Here is a 21,176-nt window from a genome sequence, read left to right on the forward strand (position 1 = left end):
GTTTAAATTTTTTGCAAAACAATGCACTCTGTTTTTATTGATATTTTTGCCTAATGCCACAGCTTTTTTAGAAAGAGGTTTGTACTGCTGTTACGTCATCCACTGTGTACCTGGGGGTAACAATACAAAAAAAAAAAAGTTGTGATGTCCTCAAAGCATGAGCAATACAATAGTCACTTCTTAAGAGGGGACTTTTTTCCCTGCTGTTGAACAAAGCATGATGATACCATAGTAATCCTAATAATGACAGCTCAAACATGGAAAGAACTCCTGAATGTAAAACCAAGTTCAGTATCCATGTGAGGGTTTGGTTTTTTCAGTTTAATACACAATTTACAAGACTGTATAAAGCAATATATGGAAAAGTAATGTGTTTATAATAATAAAGCACAATGTTTAAAACCTAAGTGTGTGCTCACTGGCTTCAGGAGAGTAACAGCACTAAGATGGAAACCGGTGGTACATTTACTGATTGCAGCCGATCCTTTTTAACCCATCTATTACAGTTTCTGTTTTTAGTCATCCCCGGAGCAAAGTGGGGGTAAGGACGACTGCAACCAGCGTTTTTCAACTCGTTAGTGCTCTCCCATCTGCTGCTTTCCACCTGGACACTTCCTGCAGCGAGGGATCAAGGCCCAGGGCAGAAAAGGTTTGGAGAAGTAAAGACATGCATGTGGAAATACCCTCATTAGAGAAGCCATGTTTGATGTCTGAAGCATGATGGCCAATGTTTGTTTTTGCTTTTTTGTTTTTCCACCTGCAGTTTCCTCTCCAAGACTTTACCCTTTTAATATAATCAACATGAGATGTGCAGACATTTAAATCTCCAGAAAGGAGAAATTTCTTTTTCTCCCCAAGGAATTTAATGATGTGAATAGATCTATCCAGAGTTTGTATATTGAATTACATTACCAAAAAAATCTAAGATACAAAAGGTGATGTGAACACTTTCAGAGGTTCCACTGCTAGATAACAAAGTAGCAACTTAGAAAGAGTAGTCACGAGTTTGTACAAAGTAAAAAAAAAGTAATTTGTGGAGATTTCGGGAAACAGTTGTTCACCTTTTTGTAAGAGTCGGCTCACTCTTATATAGAGCAGGGGTGTAAAACATAAGGCCCAGGAGCCAGAATCGGTCGGGTCGGGTGAAGACCCCAATCCGGCCGATTGGATGGCTTTGAAAGTGAAGGAGGACATAAATGTTAAACTTTTTACAGTTTTTTTTCCCCACAAGTTTTACATCTTTTCCAACTGATAAGACCTCCCCCGCTGCCATTCACAATACACCAAAGTAATTAAGTTACAGACTCCTGTATTTTACACATTTACTTCTTACAGTGAAGCCCAACAGGTTGCACTGACAGGTTTTCTTTCATTTACAATAGCGTTGCATTTCTTTGTCATGTAAAAAAAACCAAGTCATACTGTTAAAATTGCACTTTTATCTTACATTAAGATGAAATGTGTACACGGACAGAAACTGGAGTTTTACTTGTTCGGCCCGCATAAGATCAAAGTGGACTTTAAGCCTGACATCTCTTCTGTGGAGTAAATATGAAGCTACTGCTTAAATGGGAGGATGGGAAGAAATCCTGACACTTTTCACTTCTTGCTTACTAGCAGCTCAGGCAAGACCTCCCTCATTATAATATTATGCATATTTAAGACAACAAGTCATCGATATACCACGCTAATTACCTTGAGAGGTGATGGATTACATTCTTTGGACAGGCTAGCTTTTTCTGTTCCTACTCAAAGCAGCTTGAATGGGAGCTGCTTTCCAATTTGAGGCTGCACCTTCCAATATCGCCCCCTGCATCATAATTATAAACTCATTTCACACCTTAGGAAAACGTGACTGCAAAACAAGACACTGCATCATCCGCACCATCAAAGCTGCAAAGGTTTTAAACTGATAGTCTAAAGAAGAGCATCTCGAGCGTGTGTAGCATGAGCTGTAACACATTAAAGACAAAAAGTCAATTCTGTTAAGAGTTTAAACGTCACCAGCGAAATGAGCAGTCTGACACTGCTCCAAAAAGGAGAAAAAAAAAAGACATCAGAGCTGCACATTTTAGGACTTTCCCCATCACATCCTCCCCGAACAGCAATTTTTCAGAAGCACAGACAAAGCCAGCTGTCAGAACGCAGCTGGTGGCTGACAAACTGTCCCCGAAGTGGCCAAACGGTTTGCATAATACATCATGCCATAAAGAGACAGAACCCAACAATGCTTGCTGTGCAAAATGTGGTACAGACTCAAAAAGAAAAGCATTTAACAAGGATTAGGAGGCTGAATGTAGGAAACATCAAATTGAGCCTGGTTTTTATTACTTTGGACCACTTATTGAGCTCGAATTATGACGCATAAAATCTTTCCTATATTTGGATTTACATGATGACCTGCTGATTAGCATACAGTGCTTAACAAATTTATTAGACCACCAGTGTAAGATTTATGCCACAGCTGCCCTAAATTACCAATAAAAATAATTTTTTATTTTTCTGTAATGGTTAATCCACCAGTATGTGCAGCTGAAACGATATTTTTAGTACTAAAATATAATTATTATCAATTATTTTCAAATTTACAGTTTTACCAAAGAAAAGAGCTAAAATGGTGCAAAAGCACTTTTTCTTTATTAAGGTGCCAAATTACAGTTGTTGTTTTACATCCATTACAGATTTGAAACATTTGTTTTTGTAGGTGAAGTTTTTTGACAGATTTCTAAAATATTTGTCTTTGTGACAGATGATCTAATAAATCTGCTAAGCACTGTACCTTTTTGTTGTCTAAAAACACATTTCTCCCCATATTTAACGTTTAAAAGCAGCTTTAAGAAGCAGTAACTAAAACTTTGATGTCATCTTTAAAGTGCTGTTAGGACAGAGCTTTTTAATTTGCGTATGTGTATGTCTGCTAAATTTAACAACAATCAGAAAAAAATGTCTTAAAATTAAGGAATGAAAATAATGAATTTCAACATAAAAACTTACTTAAAAAACATTTGTAGTCATTTAGTTTAGAGGAGGATGTAAACTGGCATGTGCTTTCAAAAGACTTAAAACAGGTGTCTTAATATGCTACAAATTTGCACTGTCCAATATTTAATGTGCAGCTATGAATAAATAGATCAGGTCCGGGAGGGTGAACCACTTGATGGAAACAGACAAAGCACGAAAATCCGACATGCGTGCTGACAGAGGTTCATGTTCTTTTTCTTTTCCAAGAGTGGAGGGTGGAAAAAAACCCTCCTCAGTGAGTCCCTCAAGGATTACCCTTCACAATCTTTCAGCCCGTCACCAAAGAAAATTCACAGATTAGATTTCGGTCCAGTGTTGACTGGAATTGCCCTGAGCTCAGTCCGCATGCACAGGTACTCTCCAATTACAGCCATCAACGCCATGCAAGCTATGTTGACGAGCCACCAGGACAAGGCAGCTGGAAGATGAGCGTTATATATCCAGCAGCCGATCATGTGGAAGAAGTGCACGGTGACCGTGAAGTCCAGGCACTGTTTCCCTCGGCGGATGAAGAACCACAGACCGAGGGCGCTGCAGGAACAGTGACACGGAAAAGATGCCAAAGTTTGAGTATCACTGTACATTAAATGTCGACCATTTTCTACGTAAACATTTAAAATTTTCAACCTTTACACTTAACGAAATGTGTAACTGCACAGATGTAAATAAGGTCTAAACACCCTTTTATAATGAATGCCTCATGGGATGCTTGAAAAACAGGATGCTGTTTGGCTGTCACACAAATCTCATCCATTTATGATGTATAGAAAAAAGACTGATGATATTTCTCACCAGGTAAGAGAATTCAAGATGAATGCCATCATTGAGAGCCTGCCTTGCACGGTTGCAAAACCGAGAGCCTATCAAAGCAAAGAAAACATTTAACATTTACAGTTTTAAGAGAGCGAATATGCGACACAAAAATGCATACGCACGCATATCTTAAAACTTACTTGATAGCTGAAGATCTGGTCCAATGACCGACTACTCTGCACAAGGCTGTCCACTCCAGCCAACCACAGGCCCAAAAAGCTGTAGTAGATGCACTGCATCAGCACGATCTGGCACACGATGAGGACCGGGTCCCAGATGTAGCTACGGAAATGAGTGGCCATTGCTGGCTGACGTTCCACGTACAGACACAAAGGACGTTAACAACTGCTAACAACTGTTAACTGCTGGCCCATCAGATGTGACTTGTGGGTGTGATCTAAAAAATAAATAAAAATAAAAAATCTGAAACACAGAAAGTTACATTGGGAAAAAAAGGATTAGATTAGTACAAAGCTTGGTTTTAAATCCTGCTTTAATATATTTATTAGACAGAAATAGGGAAGATTATAGCTACAGCCAGCTGCTTTGCACTTAAGTAGAAAATAAACAGATGTCCGGAACAAAGTGTTTAGTACACTTCGGGCACTTAACACGGTTAGTCCGGTTGACTTAAGCTTTCGCAAAAGTCAGTCTAGGTAAACTATGTGCTTGCATTCATAGTTCCTGTACAAATGGGGGGTAAAAAGGCAGGAGATGAGATGAAATGTGTGAGGAGTAAAGTGTAGAAGTTTATGTTGTTATCGGTTTACACAACAGAGGATAAAGCAGTCCTCATGACCTTTGCACCCACATCAGCAGCAGTTAATAATCACTAAAAACAGGTCAGCAGATCACTACAGTGTTGTCTTATCTTTCATCTTTGTGCATGTGTAAGCATTTATTTCCATCTCAATTCACCGTAGATCTTCTGCTTGACCAGCTCATATTTCCCAAAAAATGTTATGGTCCAAAGCTTGGACATATATAATGGTTGCTAGGGCTGGGCCATATCATACCATTCATGGTAATACCGGTATAATTTTGGGCAACGATAAAAAAATGAAATATGAGATACTTTTTAGTTTTTTCCATACATTAAAAAAATGAGGAAATATTTGAACATGAAAAACCACTGAAGATAAACGCCTGAGCTTTGTACTAGTAAACCAGTATCTGTAATTTGAGAGAGATACATCAAAAAATGTTGAGTATTGGCTAGTTCAGAAGGAAAGAAAGACAGACAAAAAAAACATCAAGCAGCCCAATAAAGTTGCACATTTGAGCAAAAGCTTTACATTGCAAAAGACAATTAGTGATCATTTGCGAACTGTAGATTGAATTGAATTGTAGATGATGTCCAAAAGAATGCTAAATTAATGCCATTTACATCCAATTTTCGTGCTGGATTACACAAACATGTTAAGTTTTATCACAAAAACAGTCTATTCCGGACAAAACACAGTTCTAAAGTTTCCAGATGGCTTTCTAAATATAACAGAGATAATAAATTGTGTTAAATATATGAAATATTTCATTTTCATTGATCCATTTCACTAGAGTAGCCTTGCAAGACCAGGATGTGATGCACATGAGGTGTGACTAATAGTGCATTGTAAGACCCTAACCCGAATCCCGGACTGCTAATACTTGATATATGAGGGTAAAATTTCATAGCAATCATTACATGTGTCCAAACTTTGGACAAAGTTCTGGCAAATCGGGCATGGTCGAGCAGAAAATGTTGAACAAAGCTGATGATGTGAGATGGAGTGACACACCAAGTCACATTTAGCGATTTTAATGGCATGACCACTAATGGCTTTAAGAATTAATCCAATAATATATCCAACTTGTCTTCAGGTGAACACACCAATGCTGACATTTTTGACCTGAAACTTCCACAACAGCATCGAGGCTTTAATGAAGACATCCGCTTCTGCTTTAACTCGGATCTCAGTTAAATCACACCCACAATATCCTGCTTTAAATAAACACCGAGGTAGCTCAGTAACAATCGGGGTTGTAATGTTATGGTGATGGTAGGTTAGGGTTAGGTGAACACAGAGAAACCCGATAGCACAGGTAGCTTAGCCGTCGACCAACACATACTCGCAGATTAGCAAAAGCCAATGTAATATCATGTGATCGCTCACAGGCGGGAGACTAAATGGCTCAAATCTATTTATTTATATTAAGCTCAACTAAACATAAAAACGAAGGCTAACTCGCGAAGGCTTTTATCTCCCAGCCTAAAACCTGTAAACATTACAGAGGGTGAGTCGGCGCTAAGTTAAAGCTTCATCGTGTTTGAAGGAGAGCGGTCTGGAAGTGATACGGACCTGCCCGCGGGTCAGAAAGTCTTAAGGATGCTGGATCAACGATAATCCCTATGGCTCTTCAAAGTTCCCCAAATTCTGTCGTTACTTAACCGGGCCTCATCGTACACTACATTGGACTAGCTAAACCCTGTTAACAACACGGAAGTCAGAACAGTTTGCCCGGAAAGAATACTTCATGACCAACTAGTCACTGCCAAAGTAAAATACTTCCGTTCTATTCCTGAAAACCCATGTACTGTCACTCCTGCGACATTAATTATTTGCCAACAGTGTGTAATAAAAATGTCTCGTAATTCATCAAAAAGCAACGTCTATAATTGTTTTGTTCATAATAGGTTATTTTTCGTTTCGGAATTTTTTTTTTGATGAACTAGCTACATTTATTTTGAAAATCTACCAAGTTAAAACTTCCAAACGGTTGTAAAAAATTATGAATTTTACTTTTTGCATATCTAAATCGATAAAGAAATAAAATGATAAACGTTTAAATAATAATTAATAAGAAGCTGTTAAAATATCCAGACAGACAAAGGAGGAAGGGCATATTAACATGTTGGGTTTTTTTTAAATTGTTTTCATTGGGTTTTTTTCCTCCTTTCCTTTTTTTTTTGTCTTTTTACTATTGATATTAAAAATTACTACCTTATTGTGGTGGAGGGGTTTGTGTCTCCCAGGGGCTATGTTTTCATGGAGGTGAGGGGGTTGCCCCCCTGGTAGGGTTTTCCATGGCAAATTGGTCCTGGTTTGGGTTGCCAACTTTTTAATTATCAAATAAGGGACACTCTGGAGTGCCAGAAGCACAATGCACAACCAGCTGGGCATAGTGTAAATATGCACTATATGTGACATTGCATGTAATGATCATACATAACATAACATTTAAAGTAGAATAAGGGATGAACCAATTTTGCTGATTATATGGGATGTCCCTGCTAAAACAGGACAGTTGCCAACCCTAGTCCTTGGTCAGGGACCAGACAAGACCATTTTAAAAACACCTACAAGTAGAAGTTCTAGAAAACAGTTCATCCTGCCTGGGATAGGGTTACCAGGGCCCTTCCCTGGTGCAGAGTGACTGCCCAAGGGTGAGCACTTGGTCGCCAGTCTTTAATCCATGGCTTCACAGACACCTCCCTGAGGGAGTTGGGCTGCATTACCTGTGTCTGCTGCGTTTTCTATGTTGATTAATTCAGAATGTGTATTTATTTGACCAGTTATTTGTCTGCTTTGCTAATCCAGCCAGAGTTAGGGCTCCGTTTAAACCTGGGGTCTCTCATTGGATTGTGGAGCCATCTCCCTGGCTTACAGCACCAAAAGTCTGAAGACGAGCGGGGACAAGTCGTCCATCACCGAGAAAGAGGTCACTGTGGCAGTTAAGCGATTCCTTGGTGACATATGGATAGGTTCTGTGGCTGCAGTGATGTGGATGCTGTACCAGTCCATTGTGGTGAAGAGAGAGCTGGGCTTAAAAGCGAAGCTCTCGATTTACCGGTTGATCTATGTCCCTACTCTTATCTATGGTCACAAGCTTTGGGTAGTGAAAGAATGAGAAAGAATGAGATTGCAGATACAAGCAGCGGAAATGAGCATCCTCCGAAGGGTGGCTGACCTTTCCCTTAAAGATAGGTTGTGGAGTCTGGCCATCCGGAAAGGGCTCAGGGTAGAGCGACTACTCCTCCACATCAAAAAAAGCCAGTTGAGGTGGTTCAGGCATCTGACAAGGATGCCTCCTGGGCAGTGTTGGTCAAGTTACTTAAAAAAAGTAATAAGTAACTAATTACTGATTACTTCCCCCAAAAAGTAATCCCGTTACTTTACTGATTACTTATTTTCAAAAGTAATTAATTACTTAGTTACTTAGTTACTTTGTAAAAACACGATTTACAACCTGAATAGATGATAAAGCGATAGAGCTTTCAGCCCAATTCTACTTTTTCTACATAATCCATCATACAAAATGTAATCAAATGGAAAAGTCTCTTTTTTTAACTTGTTTTATCAGTTTTAATCTTTTAACTTTATGCATCAAGCAAAAATTTAATTATATGCAACATTCTCTGACTTGAATAAATTAGTTTAACATTTAAACCTATTTTCTGCACATTCCAGCACATAAAATAAAATATTTTTTGTGTTTACACTCACTCTTTCAAATAGATGCAAGTAAAACACAGCAGTAAATAAATAAAGTCAAAGACTCAGCGGTCCTGTTGCTCTATTTTCACCTGTAAAGCAGGACTGAGGTAGACGGAGGTTTACCCTGGTGCAGGTGTGCCGCGGTCAGTTGAAGAATCCGCGAGTTTCTCTGTGAATTTCCCATTACGTCGTTGCGCACTCAGTACTTGCTTGGAAGTTTAGGGGGGTTTTTTCGCTGTAAAAAGAAGTTTTCTTCCCACGCACGATGGACACTAATGTTTTTGTCACTTTTTATGGAATCAAACTCAAAGTAAGGTCAGTACTTCCACGCTTTAAACGCTGCACGCTCATACTCTCTCCCGCAATCAATATGTGATCCATTGTTGATCTGCACACAGCTGTTGTCACTAACGGCGCACTCACTTACGTCACTGTCGTGAGACATTCTCGCAAAAAATCACGGTTTTAGTAACGCAGTAACGCAGCGTTCCTACGGGAAAGTAACGGTAATCTAATTGCCGTTTTTGCAATAGTAATCCCTTACTTTACTCGTTACTTGAAAAAAGTAATCAGATTACAGTAACGTGTTACTGCCCATCTCTGCTCAGAAATACTGTATTTCACTAATAATAAAGTTTTCTTATTTAAAATAGGAGGAAATGGAAATGGACAATTCAGTCTGGTATCAAGTAAAAAGTCTTTTTTTCTGGAACTTATCAGGCTATAAGAGGATTTATTTTTTTCTGGTTGGGGTCAAGTTGAACCACTTTCAGGCTCGTCGATGTGTGAAGCTTTTGGGAGGTGAGTTCTGAGCTTTAGAAAGGACTGACTTCGTGATTAATGATTTTAAAAAGAAAACATTATACAACCCATGGTGACCAGATCTGGCACGCCCCCCTTGCCAGGTGTTCCTGATTTTTTTTAACTTAAAGTTAGCCTTTTTCTTAGTCGGAGCTTTGTGTGCACTGGTTGCCGCTGCGTTTGTAAGGTAATGTTGTTTGGCCTTGCTTTTATATATATATATATATATATATATATATATATATATATATATATATATATATATATATATATATATATATATATAAACACCCAGCACGCCCCTGCAGGCGGTTTATCCTTCAAGCTCGGGTCCTCTACCAGAGGCCTGGGAGCTTGAGGGTCCTGCGCAGTATCTTAGCTGTTCCCAGGACTGCGCTCTTCTGGACAGAGATCTCCGATGTTATTCCCGGGATCTGCTGGAGCCACTCGCCTAGCTTGGGAGTCACCGCACCTAGTGCTCCGATTACCACGGGGACCACCGTTACCTTCACCCTCCACATCCTCTCGAGCTCTTCTCTGAGCCCTTGGTATTTCTCCAGCTTCTCGTGTTCCTTCTTCCTGATATTGCTGTCATGCACATTTGTACCTTTCAATTGTGTCTGTTTGTGCGTCATGCAAATAAACCTTTGAAATGAATGAAATGATATCATGTATTTATTATCAGCCTACATTTGTACAAAATGCCAAATGACATACACATAAGAATCACCATCCTGATATCAATACTTTTGCCCATACGAAAAATGTCGTGAACACACTAATATTTCACCAGTGTTGTAACATCACATGTCGTTAGCGTAGTCTGTCTGTGTCTTCCCTCTGCAAACAAACATGTTAGAGTTGGTTGTGATATACAGTCTGCATAAGTGTGGTCAATCTAATAAACATTTATAAGGAGATGGCAGTTACTGTGAATGTACAGCAGTTACACAGTGATTAGTAATAAACAGTCAGACAATGACCCTGACAATCTCATTCAATCTTGCAGACTGAATGCACCTTCTGTGGAAAGTGGTACCACACGGTGTGTGTGGACTTCCCCTGTGCAGAAGGCGACTACAAATGTTGTGGGTGCTAAATAAACAGAAACAAATGATCCCTGTTGTCTTTGCTTACTGATTGTTTTCAGTGTTGACAATCCACATTGCTGGCATTGCATCTTTCAACATGTTTGTGGGTAGATTTGGATGTACCAGGGGTAAGTGCAGCCACTCAGCCTCTACTCACTGTGATCATAGCAGCAGGTGCAGATGTGTCACAAGTTAATCTAGTAGTGGCCTATGGTCATGTGTTAGTGGTGGGAACAGTCATATCCACTCACTCTCACTGGCTGTTTATTACTAATCACTGTGTAACTGCTGTGAATTCACAGTAACTGCCGTCTCCTTACAAATCTTCATTAGATTAACCACACTTATACAGACTGTATATAACTCCAGCCATGTTGATGAATTGCCTATATTGGCTGGAAATATTCATTTTCAGGGAAAAGACACAGACAGACGATGCTTACAGGATGTGATGTGACAACACTAATGAAATATTGATGTGTCATATTTGTCCAAGGTGTATTTCATTGTTATGGAAAAAGAGAATATTAAAATCATGATGACCAATTGGAGTGGTGATTTCTATGACTTTGTGTATATAATTTGGAATTTTGTACAAATGTAGGCCAATAAGGAATATATGATATCATTTCATTCTTTCCAAAGGTTTATTTGCATGACGCACAAACAGACACAATTGAAAGGTACAAATGTGCATGACACGAATTCAAACGTGGTGCAGATGTGTGTCACAGGTTGATCTGGCTGTAGGCTGTGGCACTTGGCCAGAGGTGGCGCTGGTTGACTCGACTCCATGTTAGAATCAGAATCAGAATCAGAATCAGAATGGGTTTATTGCCAGATGTTGAGGTTTACAACATTAGGAAATTGCTGCGGTGCTTCAGTGCAAACAATAAGAATTAAAGTGCTATGTAGAAAGAAAGATATGTGCATGAGATATACATGAGATATATACATGAGAATAAGAATTATGAGTGCTACGTAGAAAGATATATACATGAGTGCAGGTGGTGATCAGTGCCAGACATGAAATGATGCAGTGACACAGCGTAGGGTCATGTGTTAGTGGCGGGGACAGTCATGTGGTTATTGTTCATGTGTCCAACAGCAGAGGGGAAGAAACTGTTCTTGTGGCGAGAGGTTCTGGTGCGAATGGACCGGAGCCTCCTGCCTGAGGGGAGCAGGTCAAACAGACTGTGTCCAGGGTGAGAAGGGTCAGCTGAGATCCGGGCTGCACGCCGCAGTGTCCTGGAGGTGTACAGGTCCTGCAGAGAAGGGAGTCTGCAGCCAATCACCTTCTCAGCAGAGCGCACAACACGCTGCAGTCTCTGTTTGTCCCTGATAGTGGCTCCAGCGTACCACACGGTGATGGAGGAGGTGAGGATGGACTCGATGATTGCAGTGTAGAATTGCATCATCGTCCGTGTTGGCAGGTTGAATTTCTTCAGCTGCCTCAGGAAGTACATCCTCTGCTGGGCTTTCTTGATGACGGAGGTGATGGTGGGCTCCCACTTCAGGTCCTGGGTGATGGTGGTACCCAGGAAGCGGAATGAGTCCACAGAGGTGATGGGGGTGTCAGTCAGGATGATGGGGGGGAGTGGGGCTGTGTGCTTCCTGAAGTCCACAATAATCTCCACTGTCTTCTGGGCATTCAGCACCAGGTTGTTGTGGCTGCACCAGGACACCAGACGTTCAACCTCCCTCCTGTAGGCAGACTCATCCCCGTCAGAGATGAGCCCAATGACGGTGGTGTCATCTGCGAACTTGATTAACTTGACAGACTGGTGGGTGGAGGTGCAGCAGTTGGTGTTAGTGCACAAAGTAAACTGCACGCTGTAGTTGTGAAGCAAAAACGCTGAATTCGGAGAAATAAACCGTGCGAGGGGGACGATAACGACGACAAGAGTCTCCCGATCGTTTACTCTTGCTGTCCCGTGAACAACAACGGCGTGGTGTTACTTGTTTGCTGTTTTCGCGATCGCGTGGCGCACGAGGATATCACCAGGTAAACTCGCCACATTTTTAAACATTTTGTTGTTCAACAGCATCAAGACTGACGGAGTGTGTTTGAGACAACCTCACAAGTGTCACAGATGACACATTTGGCTTTTTTTTGCTGGTTTGTCGGTAGGAGCTACTGAAACGCAAGACTGCCACACATCTGTTCGACCAACGCCAGTTGATCTAAACGCCAGTAGATAGTGATGTGCGGATCGATCCTGAAATATCGATTCCTCCGATACCAATCATTTATGTTCTAGAATCGATTCTCACATTAAAATATCGATATTTTAGTAATTTAGAGTAAATTTGTAGTTTATCATTAACAGGAACACAGTGGAAAGAAACTATAACATTCGGATTGCCTACATTCAAAGGAACTACTTCCTCTTCTGCCTTTCATAGTCATGTGCGAAATACGGCTGTATAAATGTCTCGCAGCCCCTTGGCGTGCGCACTCACAACAATGGCTGAGCGTAATTGTGCGGATGTATTTTACCTCCACAAACAGCTGAGCCGTGGTTTGCAATAAATGTGGCAAAAAAAGTGAGGTGTTGTGGCCATACTTGCCAACCTTGAGACCTCAGAATTAGGGAGACATTCAAAAGGGCTGTTTGGGCGGATAAATATATTTTACAGGGTTTATTTATCGGATAAAATACGTTAAATGTCACCGTTATTATTGGCCGGCCCGGAAACAGCAGGGGTGTCCAAATTCAGAGGCTGCTTCCACCCGAGGACCGGCCTTCGCGGTCTAAAGAAAGCCGGGTAGTACGTCACGAGCTCCCTCGGTGGAGTGAAACGCTGCCGTCTGCTCCTTGCTGTCTAAAATATAACCGGACACTGACGTAAACTCTTCTGTTTAATCAGTTTTCTGTTTGACGTTTATTCAGCTGTGTGAAAACCCCGGAGGAACCCTCCCGAGGGAATAATAAAGTTTAATTTAATTTAATCTAATCTAATAACTTTAATCTCAGCCAAACCGATTTACTCACGAACAAATAAAACACTGAAAAAGCCAAACAAGAACATTTTTAAGTTATCAAAGTGACTATATCATGTTTAACCCGAGTGGTGAAAGACCGCGGGGGTTTGAAGACGATGTGTCGGTCGGCTCAGATATTTGAAGTTTACACAGCTACATTCTCACCTGAAAATATGTTAAAAGTTTTTTTGCGACCCAGAAAGAGAAATAAGAGTGATATTAAAACTAAGTCGCTGCCGTCATTGTTGGAAACTGGAATTGGCTGGGCCGCGCTATGAATTCTGCGATATGGTTTTTCAACTTTGTTGTCCGGGTGGAAAATCTGCAGAAAGGTGGGATTCTCCCGGAAAAATCGGGAGGGTTGGCATGTATGGTTGTGGCAACATCACTAACCTTGTCAAACACCTCAGAGTAAATCATATCACAAAATATGACGAGCGTATGTTGAGGCGAACTGAAGAGGAGGAGAGGGACAGGTGCTGCTAGGGTGAGAGTCTCTCACGGAGTCCTTTAGTCCTCCAGGCAGGCAAGGTGTTCAAATAGCACACAACTTTAGTTTTTTTTATTTCTATATGATGAACTCTGCATTATTAAGTGATAAGAAGAAGGTATTCTGATGTCCTGTAATCATTATGACGCTATAATTTGAGATACAATAAATAAAATCCGTTTTGTACAAAGTATCGGTATCGGATCAGTATCGTCGATACCACCCTGAATATTACTTGGTATCGGATCGGAAAGGAAATCAGTGGTATCGCACATCACTACCAGTAGATCTGGAACACCGGCCACTTGGTTATGGCGTTCCATGTATGCCTTGCCTGCTAGCATCTTGCACCCTGCTGTTATGTGCTGGATTGTCTCTGGGGCATCTTTACACAGCCTGCACCCGGGGTCTTGCCTGGTGTGATAGACCCCAGCCTCTATGGATCTTGTGCTCAGAGCTTGTTCTTGTGCTGCCATGATTAGTGCCTCTGTGCTGTCTTTCAGTCCAGCTTTGTCCAGCTGGACTGATATATATATATATATATATATATATATATATATATATATATATATATATATATATATATATATATATATATATATATATACATATATTAGTATATCGAGTTAATCTGTATGTGAAACGGTTCCTCTGCTCGGGCAAAGGGTTCACAAGTTAAAGATTTGCAGTTGGGGGATATGGGACGTGCGTTTGTGCAGCTGCAACCGACCACCTGAACATCCACTTTTCACCTTGCTAAAGCTTTTCACTTTTATTGACGGTTTCCAGGCTTATTGCTCCAGTTTTATTTTTCCAAATACCTTTCAGAGGTAATTATGTCATTTTATTTTCCTTTTTTTTCTTTTTGCAGATTCATACTTTATGCTAAAATAATTATTAAACACAGCGAAAAAGTATAATTTAGTATTTTTCCCCCCTGGTGAAAATTGAGGCTTTGTACCTTAATATTGTGCACATGTACTCTATACTCAGTGAAATTGGATTCAGTTTTATACGATTCTTTAAAAAAAAAATCTGCTTCCATTAACACATCTGAGTATGGCGTTATCAGGTTAAGATACAGTACTGTGCAAAAATCTCGAGCCAGCCCACGTTTTATATTTTATTTCAATCCAGCTTTTAAATTTTGGTTCAAATTGTTAGAGGAGGTCAAGAGAGCGGTACAACAGCGAGTGTCTGCAGTCATCTGTAAAACAAGCTGGGGACTATGTCGTGGTTTAGGGATGAATTTCAGGAAGGGGTGGGGAGAACTTGTTAAAATTGAAGGAATTATGAATGTCGAAATGTGCTGTCAGCCTTAGCCAGTCAGAAAGCATGTGATTGGCAACAGCTACATTTTTCAGCAGTGATCACAAACACACTGCCAGTTCAGTAAAAACACACCTGGAAAGAAAACACAATGTAGCAGTCATGGATTAGCCTCCAAAGGCAGCCAATATCCAAAGAGGAGCTTTGCATGTCCTTCAAGAAGCCTGGAGAAGTATTCCTAAAGACTACTTCAAGAAATGACTGTGTTGGAGAATATTGACGTTCACGCTCGTTAGATTGGTATAAACTCAGCTTTTGCTTCATATTTCTGTATAAGTTTGCATGTTTTAGTAAATCACTGCACCTATTTCCCAGTTTTCCTTAGAAAATGTATAGAAGTGATGGGTGGATCAAGACTAGCTTGACGCTCACGGGAAATAGTCACATGTGGGTGAAACCTGAATGTATGGTGGATGATTCTGATCATGAATTCAGAACTCAAGTTAAACAGTAATTGTAACAGCATTATTAATTCACATTAGTAAGGCAGACTTAAAAGAAATCCAAGTTACAAAGCTTTGCAGTTCTTTGTTGTTGTTTTTTTTAAAAATACAGTGCACATGTGAAAAGGACAAAGGTCTAAGGTTAATCTCTAACACAAGAGCAAGTCTTAGACAGAACCTGACAGCAGAGCATGCTGTCCAACCTTGGATTAGTTGTAGTTATTGATATTTAACCCTTTACTTTGATTTTAAGTGTTTTAGTATTTGATATTTACTTTGTGTTTATAGTGTCAAGAAAGACCATAATGTTTAGGGCACATATGAGTGTGACAAGAATATGGCAGCTCATAGAAAAGAGGATGATGTCGTGCATCAGTGTGCGTGGGAAACTGCCCGGGCTTCAGCGTGCTGTTGGTAAGAATAATATTTGAGGGTCTCTTTTTTTTTTAAATATCAAAGATGATCAGTATCATTTTTTTCAATCTGTACATGCCTGAAGAGTGTCTGTATCAGAAGTTCTCGGTTTTATTTGTATGTGTGTGTATATATATGTTTGTTTGTTTTTTAACAGGTGAAGTTCGGAGGAAGAGCAGCTTTAGACAAAGCCCTTTGCTGTCAGCCGCTCCTGTTCGTGCGCTCATAGATGAACAGATCAGCATTAAAGGGCGTTTCCTGTCTCAAAATTATCCTGTCACAGTATGCGCACAAATGCACAGTGAGGAGGGAGATCTGTGGGAGGCGTTTGCTCATTATACAACAAATGCGAGCAGGAGCATCAACTGTGAGTGAAATACTCTTAAGTGCTGTTGGGTGACATAGTAGACAGTTTCTGTAATATATAGATGTCCACATAAATAAAAGCAGCTGGCATGTGGGACATATAAGCAGGGCAATAATGTTGAGATGCTCACTGTGCCAGTGGCAGGGTTTGACTTTTTTATTGTATTTAAAAACAAAATGGAGCAAAAAACAAACATGCTGAAATTAAATTGAACAAAGTGTTTGTCATTTTAATCTGCAAGCTGCAAGTAATTATTGATAAAAGTCACAGGTTAATATTTAATGTGTTTACTGTGGAGACATCCTGTGGCAGTCATGTTATATTAATTCACTTCAGTTCAATTTTATTTTATTTATATCGTGCACGCGATTTCTTATCAACAGTAGCTTCAAGGCACTTTATATTGTAGAAAGAAAATAATCAGACTCCGTTTTAACAAGGAGACAGTAAAGATTGTGTGAAGAGATATTAACCAGGCTTTTATGCAGGCAGTGTTTCATTTTATTTTTGTCTCTGTTCTTACCTGAATAGTGACCAGCGATCATTCAGTTGGAGGTTCTTATTTAGGCTGTGAGCCGATGGGACTCTTCTGGGCTTTGGAGCCTGCACTCAGAAGCAGAGAAGGTTTGAGGCAGGTTTCAAATCCAGCTGCCTCTTATGTTGCGCACTTAAAAATACAGCTAAAGGATTCTTTCATTCATTCTACATTTCTGGCTTCACTGACTGCTTCTTTCTCTGTGTAAATATAAATGCTGATCACAGGCTTAGGAAAAGAAACGTGGAGACGCCATACATAGTGAACATCTCCTTACTGGAGGGCCACACTTCACCCAGTGAGGGGCAGAGCACTGAGCTGGCAGCTGTAACCGTTGAGCGCTGGTACATGGCGCCAGGAGTGAGGAGAATAGAGATTCGTCAGAACAAAATTGTAGGAACATTATTCTTACCCCCTGGTGAGCGTTCACTGAAGTGGCATTTATTGGCAGTGCCTTAGTCAGCAGTCACTGAACTTCACATGCTGATTTCCTGCAGGCCCGGGCCCTTTTCCTGCTATGCTGGATCTGTGAGGAATGGGTGGAGGACTGTCGGAGTACCGCTCTGCACTTTTTGCCTCCAGGGGATTCGCGAGTCTTTCTGTTGCCTACATGGGGCACAAAGACTTACCTGGACCACCAGACATAATGAGTGTTGCCGATTTGTATTTCAAAGTAGGATAACTTTGTCTGAGTTTCAGTGTATAAGCACTGGATTTAACCTAACAGCCTTGTATTTGTTTGTAATGTTTTTGTCACTCTCTTAAAATGTTTTGTTTGGTCAGTCAGCCTTCCAGCTACTTCAAGATCACTGTCAGGTCGATGCAGACAGAATTGGGGTCATTGGCCTCTCCTTTGGAGTCTGTCTGACCCTTCGCATCGCCACTAGGATTGGTGTTAAAGTGCGTCCCAAACTCACCTGTTTTGAAATCTGCCGTATGATCATCACATTGTTATTTGCATATGAAAAATACAAATCTGATAGACAGGCAATTATGAATGACGTTAACATTCATTTGTTCCCCTTTCCAGCCATCATGTTTGATTTGTATTAACGGGCCAGTAGGAAGCCCGCTGTTAGATGAAGATGGCAAGACCAAAACGATTGAGAGGTAATGGCTGGTTACTTTAGATTCTACTCTGAGATGATGATGATGATGATGATGATTTATCCAGTCTATTTGAACTGTTCACTTCTGGTGTCACTTATAAGTACAGAGTACTTATAGATATTTCTTATTTTAATGTTGGTTTTGATTTCTGGACAGTGATGCTTTTTATTTTGATAGCGTGGCCTCTGTACACCTCTCCAGTGGATTTTTAACAAAATCCCACATTAAGATGGGCAGTCTAACACATTTTAAACATAAGGACTGATTATAATAGTGTACTTTGTGGCTCTCTTTTAATCTGGATAAATCATGGTGGTAACTTATGGTGAACCTGATTGGGGCAAGGTTATGTTGAGTTTCAGTGAAATTATGTGTTTACAGTATGCTTTAAGTGCAATATACAGCCCCAATTCCAAAACAGTTGGTGCAATGATTTGCACATTTCATAAACTCCTACTTTAGTCACAATGGAGCAAAGAAAATCTCTAAACTGAGAAAAATATGAAGTCTGTTTGAATTTGATAGCAGCGCTGTGTCTCAAATGTTAGGAAAGGGCTCATATTAGGAAAATTACTCTGCTACATTTGTGGGGTATTTATTGACAATCATTTGAAATCAGTTAAACTAATTTGGCTTTGCTGTGGCAACAAACTAACAAGCACCCAACAAACTCTTTATTGGGTGTGTGGAGTGTGTCAGACCTGGGTAACATTTAATTACAGATGATATGTTGTGCTTAATTTCATGACCTTTTTCCTTTTCCTTGCCATGCTTTTCTTTCCCAGTCATTCTGGTACAGAATAATCTTGACCCATAAAAGCCATCTGCTGATTGCACACATTAACGGTGATACGACTGTATCTGTCGAGTGATCTTGACTTGGTTAGGTGTTGTGAAGTTCTTTTTTTTTAACCATGGAAATAATTCTGTGATGCACTTTAGCTGCAGGTTTTTGCTACCTCTCTCGTAAATTTGTTTTGATTTTGCAACAGTTAATGAAATGCTCTCGTAAAACCTAATGAATTCTACTTGAAAGTCTTAACTTCAATCATATTGAGTCTTTAAACTCCAGTGTGGTGATGTACCTTACAAAAGTATATTGTGGTCCAAAAACATAATTGTAACCTGGACTTTTATCTAGTTCAGGGTCCTCCGTCTACTCCAGGGCTGACATAGTAATCGCTGTTTTTAAGATTTTCACGAGTAGATGTTAACAAACAGTACCATCTCTGTCCTGTTCTGCTCTTTAAGTGACCAGAAACATTGGGAGCTCGATGATCGAGGCCGTGTGAGTTTCAGACATGTCTCTCTGCCGGATAATCTGCCCGCTGAGAACAAACAGAAGGTTCTTCTCTGCCCATCACACATGCATAGAGAAGCACATGTGTATAGAGCTCAGTAATCTCTGCTCTTTATTGTTTTTTTTTTTGTTTGTTTTGTTTTCTCTTATTTTCTTTTTGTAGGTAAAGAACATCACCTGTCCTCTCATGTACATAGTGGGTGAAGACGATCTGTGTGCTGCAAGCACAGAGAATGCAGATGTGGTAAATTAACTTATTTTACTTTAATTACAATTACAGATTACATTTTAAATGTTATGTTGTCCTGTATATATTATTTGGAGACTCTTGATGTCTACTGAAATGTATTAAAACACTCTAAGAATACAACAGTCATTTATAGTCACCTGAATGCAGTTTTGTATATTGTCTGTGTGGACTGACTGCACACTGTTTCATTGTTTACTCTGATCGCTGGTCATCAGATTGAGGAGGCCCTGAGGTCTGCAGGTAAATCCCAGCTGTTTACCCGCTTGTCATATCCCGGTGCCGGTCACCTGATCGAGCCACCCTACGCACCGTGTGCAAGAGTGTCTCTATGGAGAGCCAAACCAGAGAAATGTGAGCTTAAGTTTTCCTCTCATTGTATTTTATTAAGAATACAATATATAATGGTAAATAAATTTGCAGTTGGTTGTTTTTGGTTTTTTTTGTTTGTTTGTTTTTCTTCCCTGCAGTATTCACTCTGTGGGGAGGTCACCCCGCACCCCACGCTGCTGCTCAAGAAGATTCCTGGAAGAGGATCCTAGAGTTTATGGAAACCCATCTGAGGCGGTGAATCTCCACATGGACAATAATCCATCGTTAACATGATTCTGAAATCCTGCATTTGTTTGAGCTGTGAAAGATGTCCTACGACTGGTGTGCAACTTGGGTTTTAAAAAATAAATAAATAAATAAAACTCATTTAAAAACTATTTGGGCCACAAGAGGTCGCTGTTTGGTTGCTATCAAAACAGCCAGTTCAGTATGAGTCAGTCTGCACCGTACAAAGGAAAAGAAAGCTTTCAGCAGTTTAGACCCACAGATGTTGGGCTGTCAGGTACAGCTGTGCCTATACTACTCAACAAGTAGTATAGGTGTTAATTTTCTTAGCTGGACTGCATTACATGTACACACACGTCTGTTATTTGTCTTTCTAAAAGATGGAACCAGTCAGCTTGGCCTTTCCTCCTATTTCTCAGTTTGTGTATCCTCGTTTCCTTTCCTCACCTTTTTGACTCCTCACAAGGGGAGAGAGGAGTGTGTAATCAAAACAAAAAAAAAGACGTCCTTGCTTCAGAGGGCATGTTGTGAAGCAGCATCTGTTAAACATGTCTCAGTACTGCTGTAGCTTATCGATTCTGTCAGATGAGCATAAATGTTTAGTAATGACAGACAAATATGTGGAAGTATCATACGTTTATATATTTTTGTTTCTCAAATACATATTCCACACATGCTATATTAGAAACTCACCAGCCATTTTATTAGGTATACATTGGTGGTGTCCGTTTGGACCCTCTTTTGCCTTCATTACTACATTAATTCTTTGAAACAGATTCAACAAGGTGCTGGAAACATGCCTCAGAGATCTTGATATGATAGTGCCACACAGTTGCTGCAGATTTGTTGGCTGCACATCCATGATGCAAATTTTGTGTTCCACCACATCCCAAAGGTGGATTGAGGTCGGGTGACTGTGGAGGCCTTTTGAGGACACTGAACTCATGTTCAAGATTCTAGTCTGAGACAATCTGCGCTTTATGACATTTTGTTTTCCTCCTACAAGCAGCCATCAGGAGATGGGTACACAGCAGTCATAAAGGGATCGACAGGTTCGGCAACAATACACTGGTATGCTGTAGTGTTTAAACCCAATTGGTACTAAATAGCCAAAACTGTGCCAAAAAATATCCCCCACACTATTTCACCACCAGCAGCCTGAACTGCAGGATCCATAGATCTAAAAGTTCATCTTG

General features: G+C 40.2%; 1 protein-coding gene and 1 pseudogene across 2 annotated transcripts; one reads left to right on the plus strand and one right to left on the minus strand.

The window, feature by feature from the left end:
- Positions 1 to 3,019: 3,019 nt before the first annotated feature.
- sys1 (SYS1 golgi trafficking protein) lies at positions 3,020 to 6,297 on the minus strand. 2 transcript variants are annotated; one of them, XM_085354012.1, is made up of 4 exons: positions 6,174 to 6,297; positions 3,975 to 4,231; positions 3,814 to 3,881; positions 3,020 to 3,552 (listed from the first exon to the last, which is right to left on the minus strand). In XM_085354012.1, the coding sequence occupies exons 2-4, from the start codon at positions 4,134 to 4,136 to the stop codon at positions 3,312 to 3,314; spliced, it is 471 nt and encodes a 156-aa protein (XP_085210138.1). In that variant the 5' UTR covers positions 4,137 to 4,231; positions 6,174 to 6,297; the 3' UTR covers positions 3,020 to 3,311. The 2 variants fall into 2 exon arrangements, with proteins under 2 accessions (XP_085210138.1, XP_085210139.1); XM_085354013.1 differs by having other exon boundaries at positions 3,975 to 4,257.
- Positions 6,298 to 15,754: 9,457 nt separating this feature from the next.
- Positions 15,755 to 19,993, plus strand: LOC146632053 (peroxisomal succinyl-coenzyme A thioesterase-like; annotated as a pseudogene).
- The last annotated feature ends 1,183 nt before the right edge of the window (positions 19,994 to 21,176 follow it).

The sequence above is a fragment of the Diplotaxodon limnothrissa genome, linkage group LG5, assembly GCF_057381915.1.
Source record: "Diplotaxodon limnothrissa isolate DT_005_m linkage group LG5, D_limnothrissa_male_GT1.1, whole genome shotgun sequence".
Taxonomy (NCBI): Eukaryota; Metazoa; Chordata; class Actinopteri; order Cichliformes; family Cichlidae; genus Diplotaxodon; species Diplotaxodon limnothrissa.

What these genes read in the sequence shown, in the direction of transcription:
- sys1 (XM_085354012.1), bottom strand. Translation starts at nt 4,136, where the DNA reads ATGGCCACTCATTTCCGTAGCTACATCTGGGACCCGGTCCTCATCGTG. An exon ending in ACCAGATCTTCAGCTATCAA is followed by an intron (nt 3,882 to 3,974) that starts GTAAGTTTTAAG and finishes TTGCTTTGATAG; the next exon opens with GCTCTCGGTTTTGCAACCGT. An exon ending in ATCTTGAATTCTCTTACCTG is followed by an intron (nt 3,553 to 3,813) that starts GTGAGAAATATC and finishes CTGTTCCTGCAG; the next exon opens with CGCCCTCGGTCTGTGGTTCT.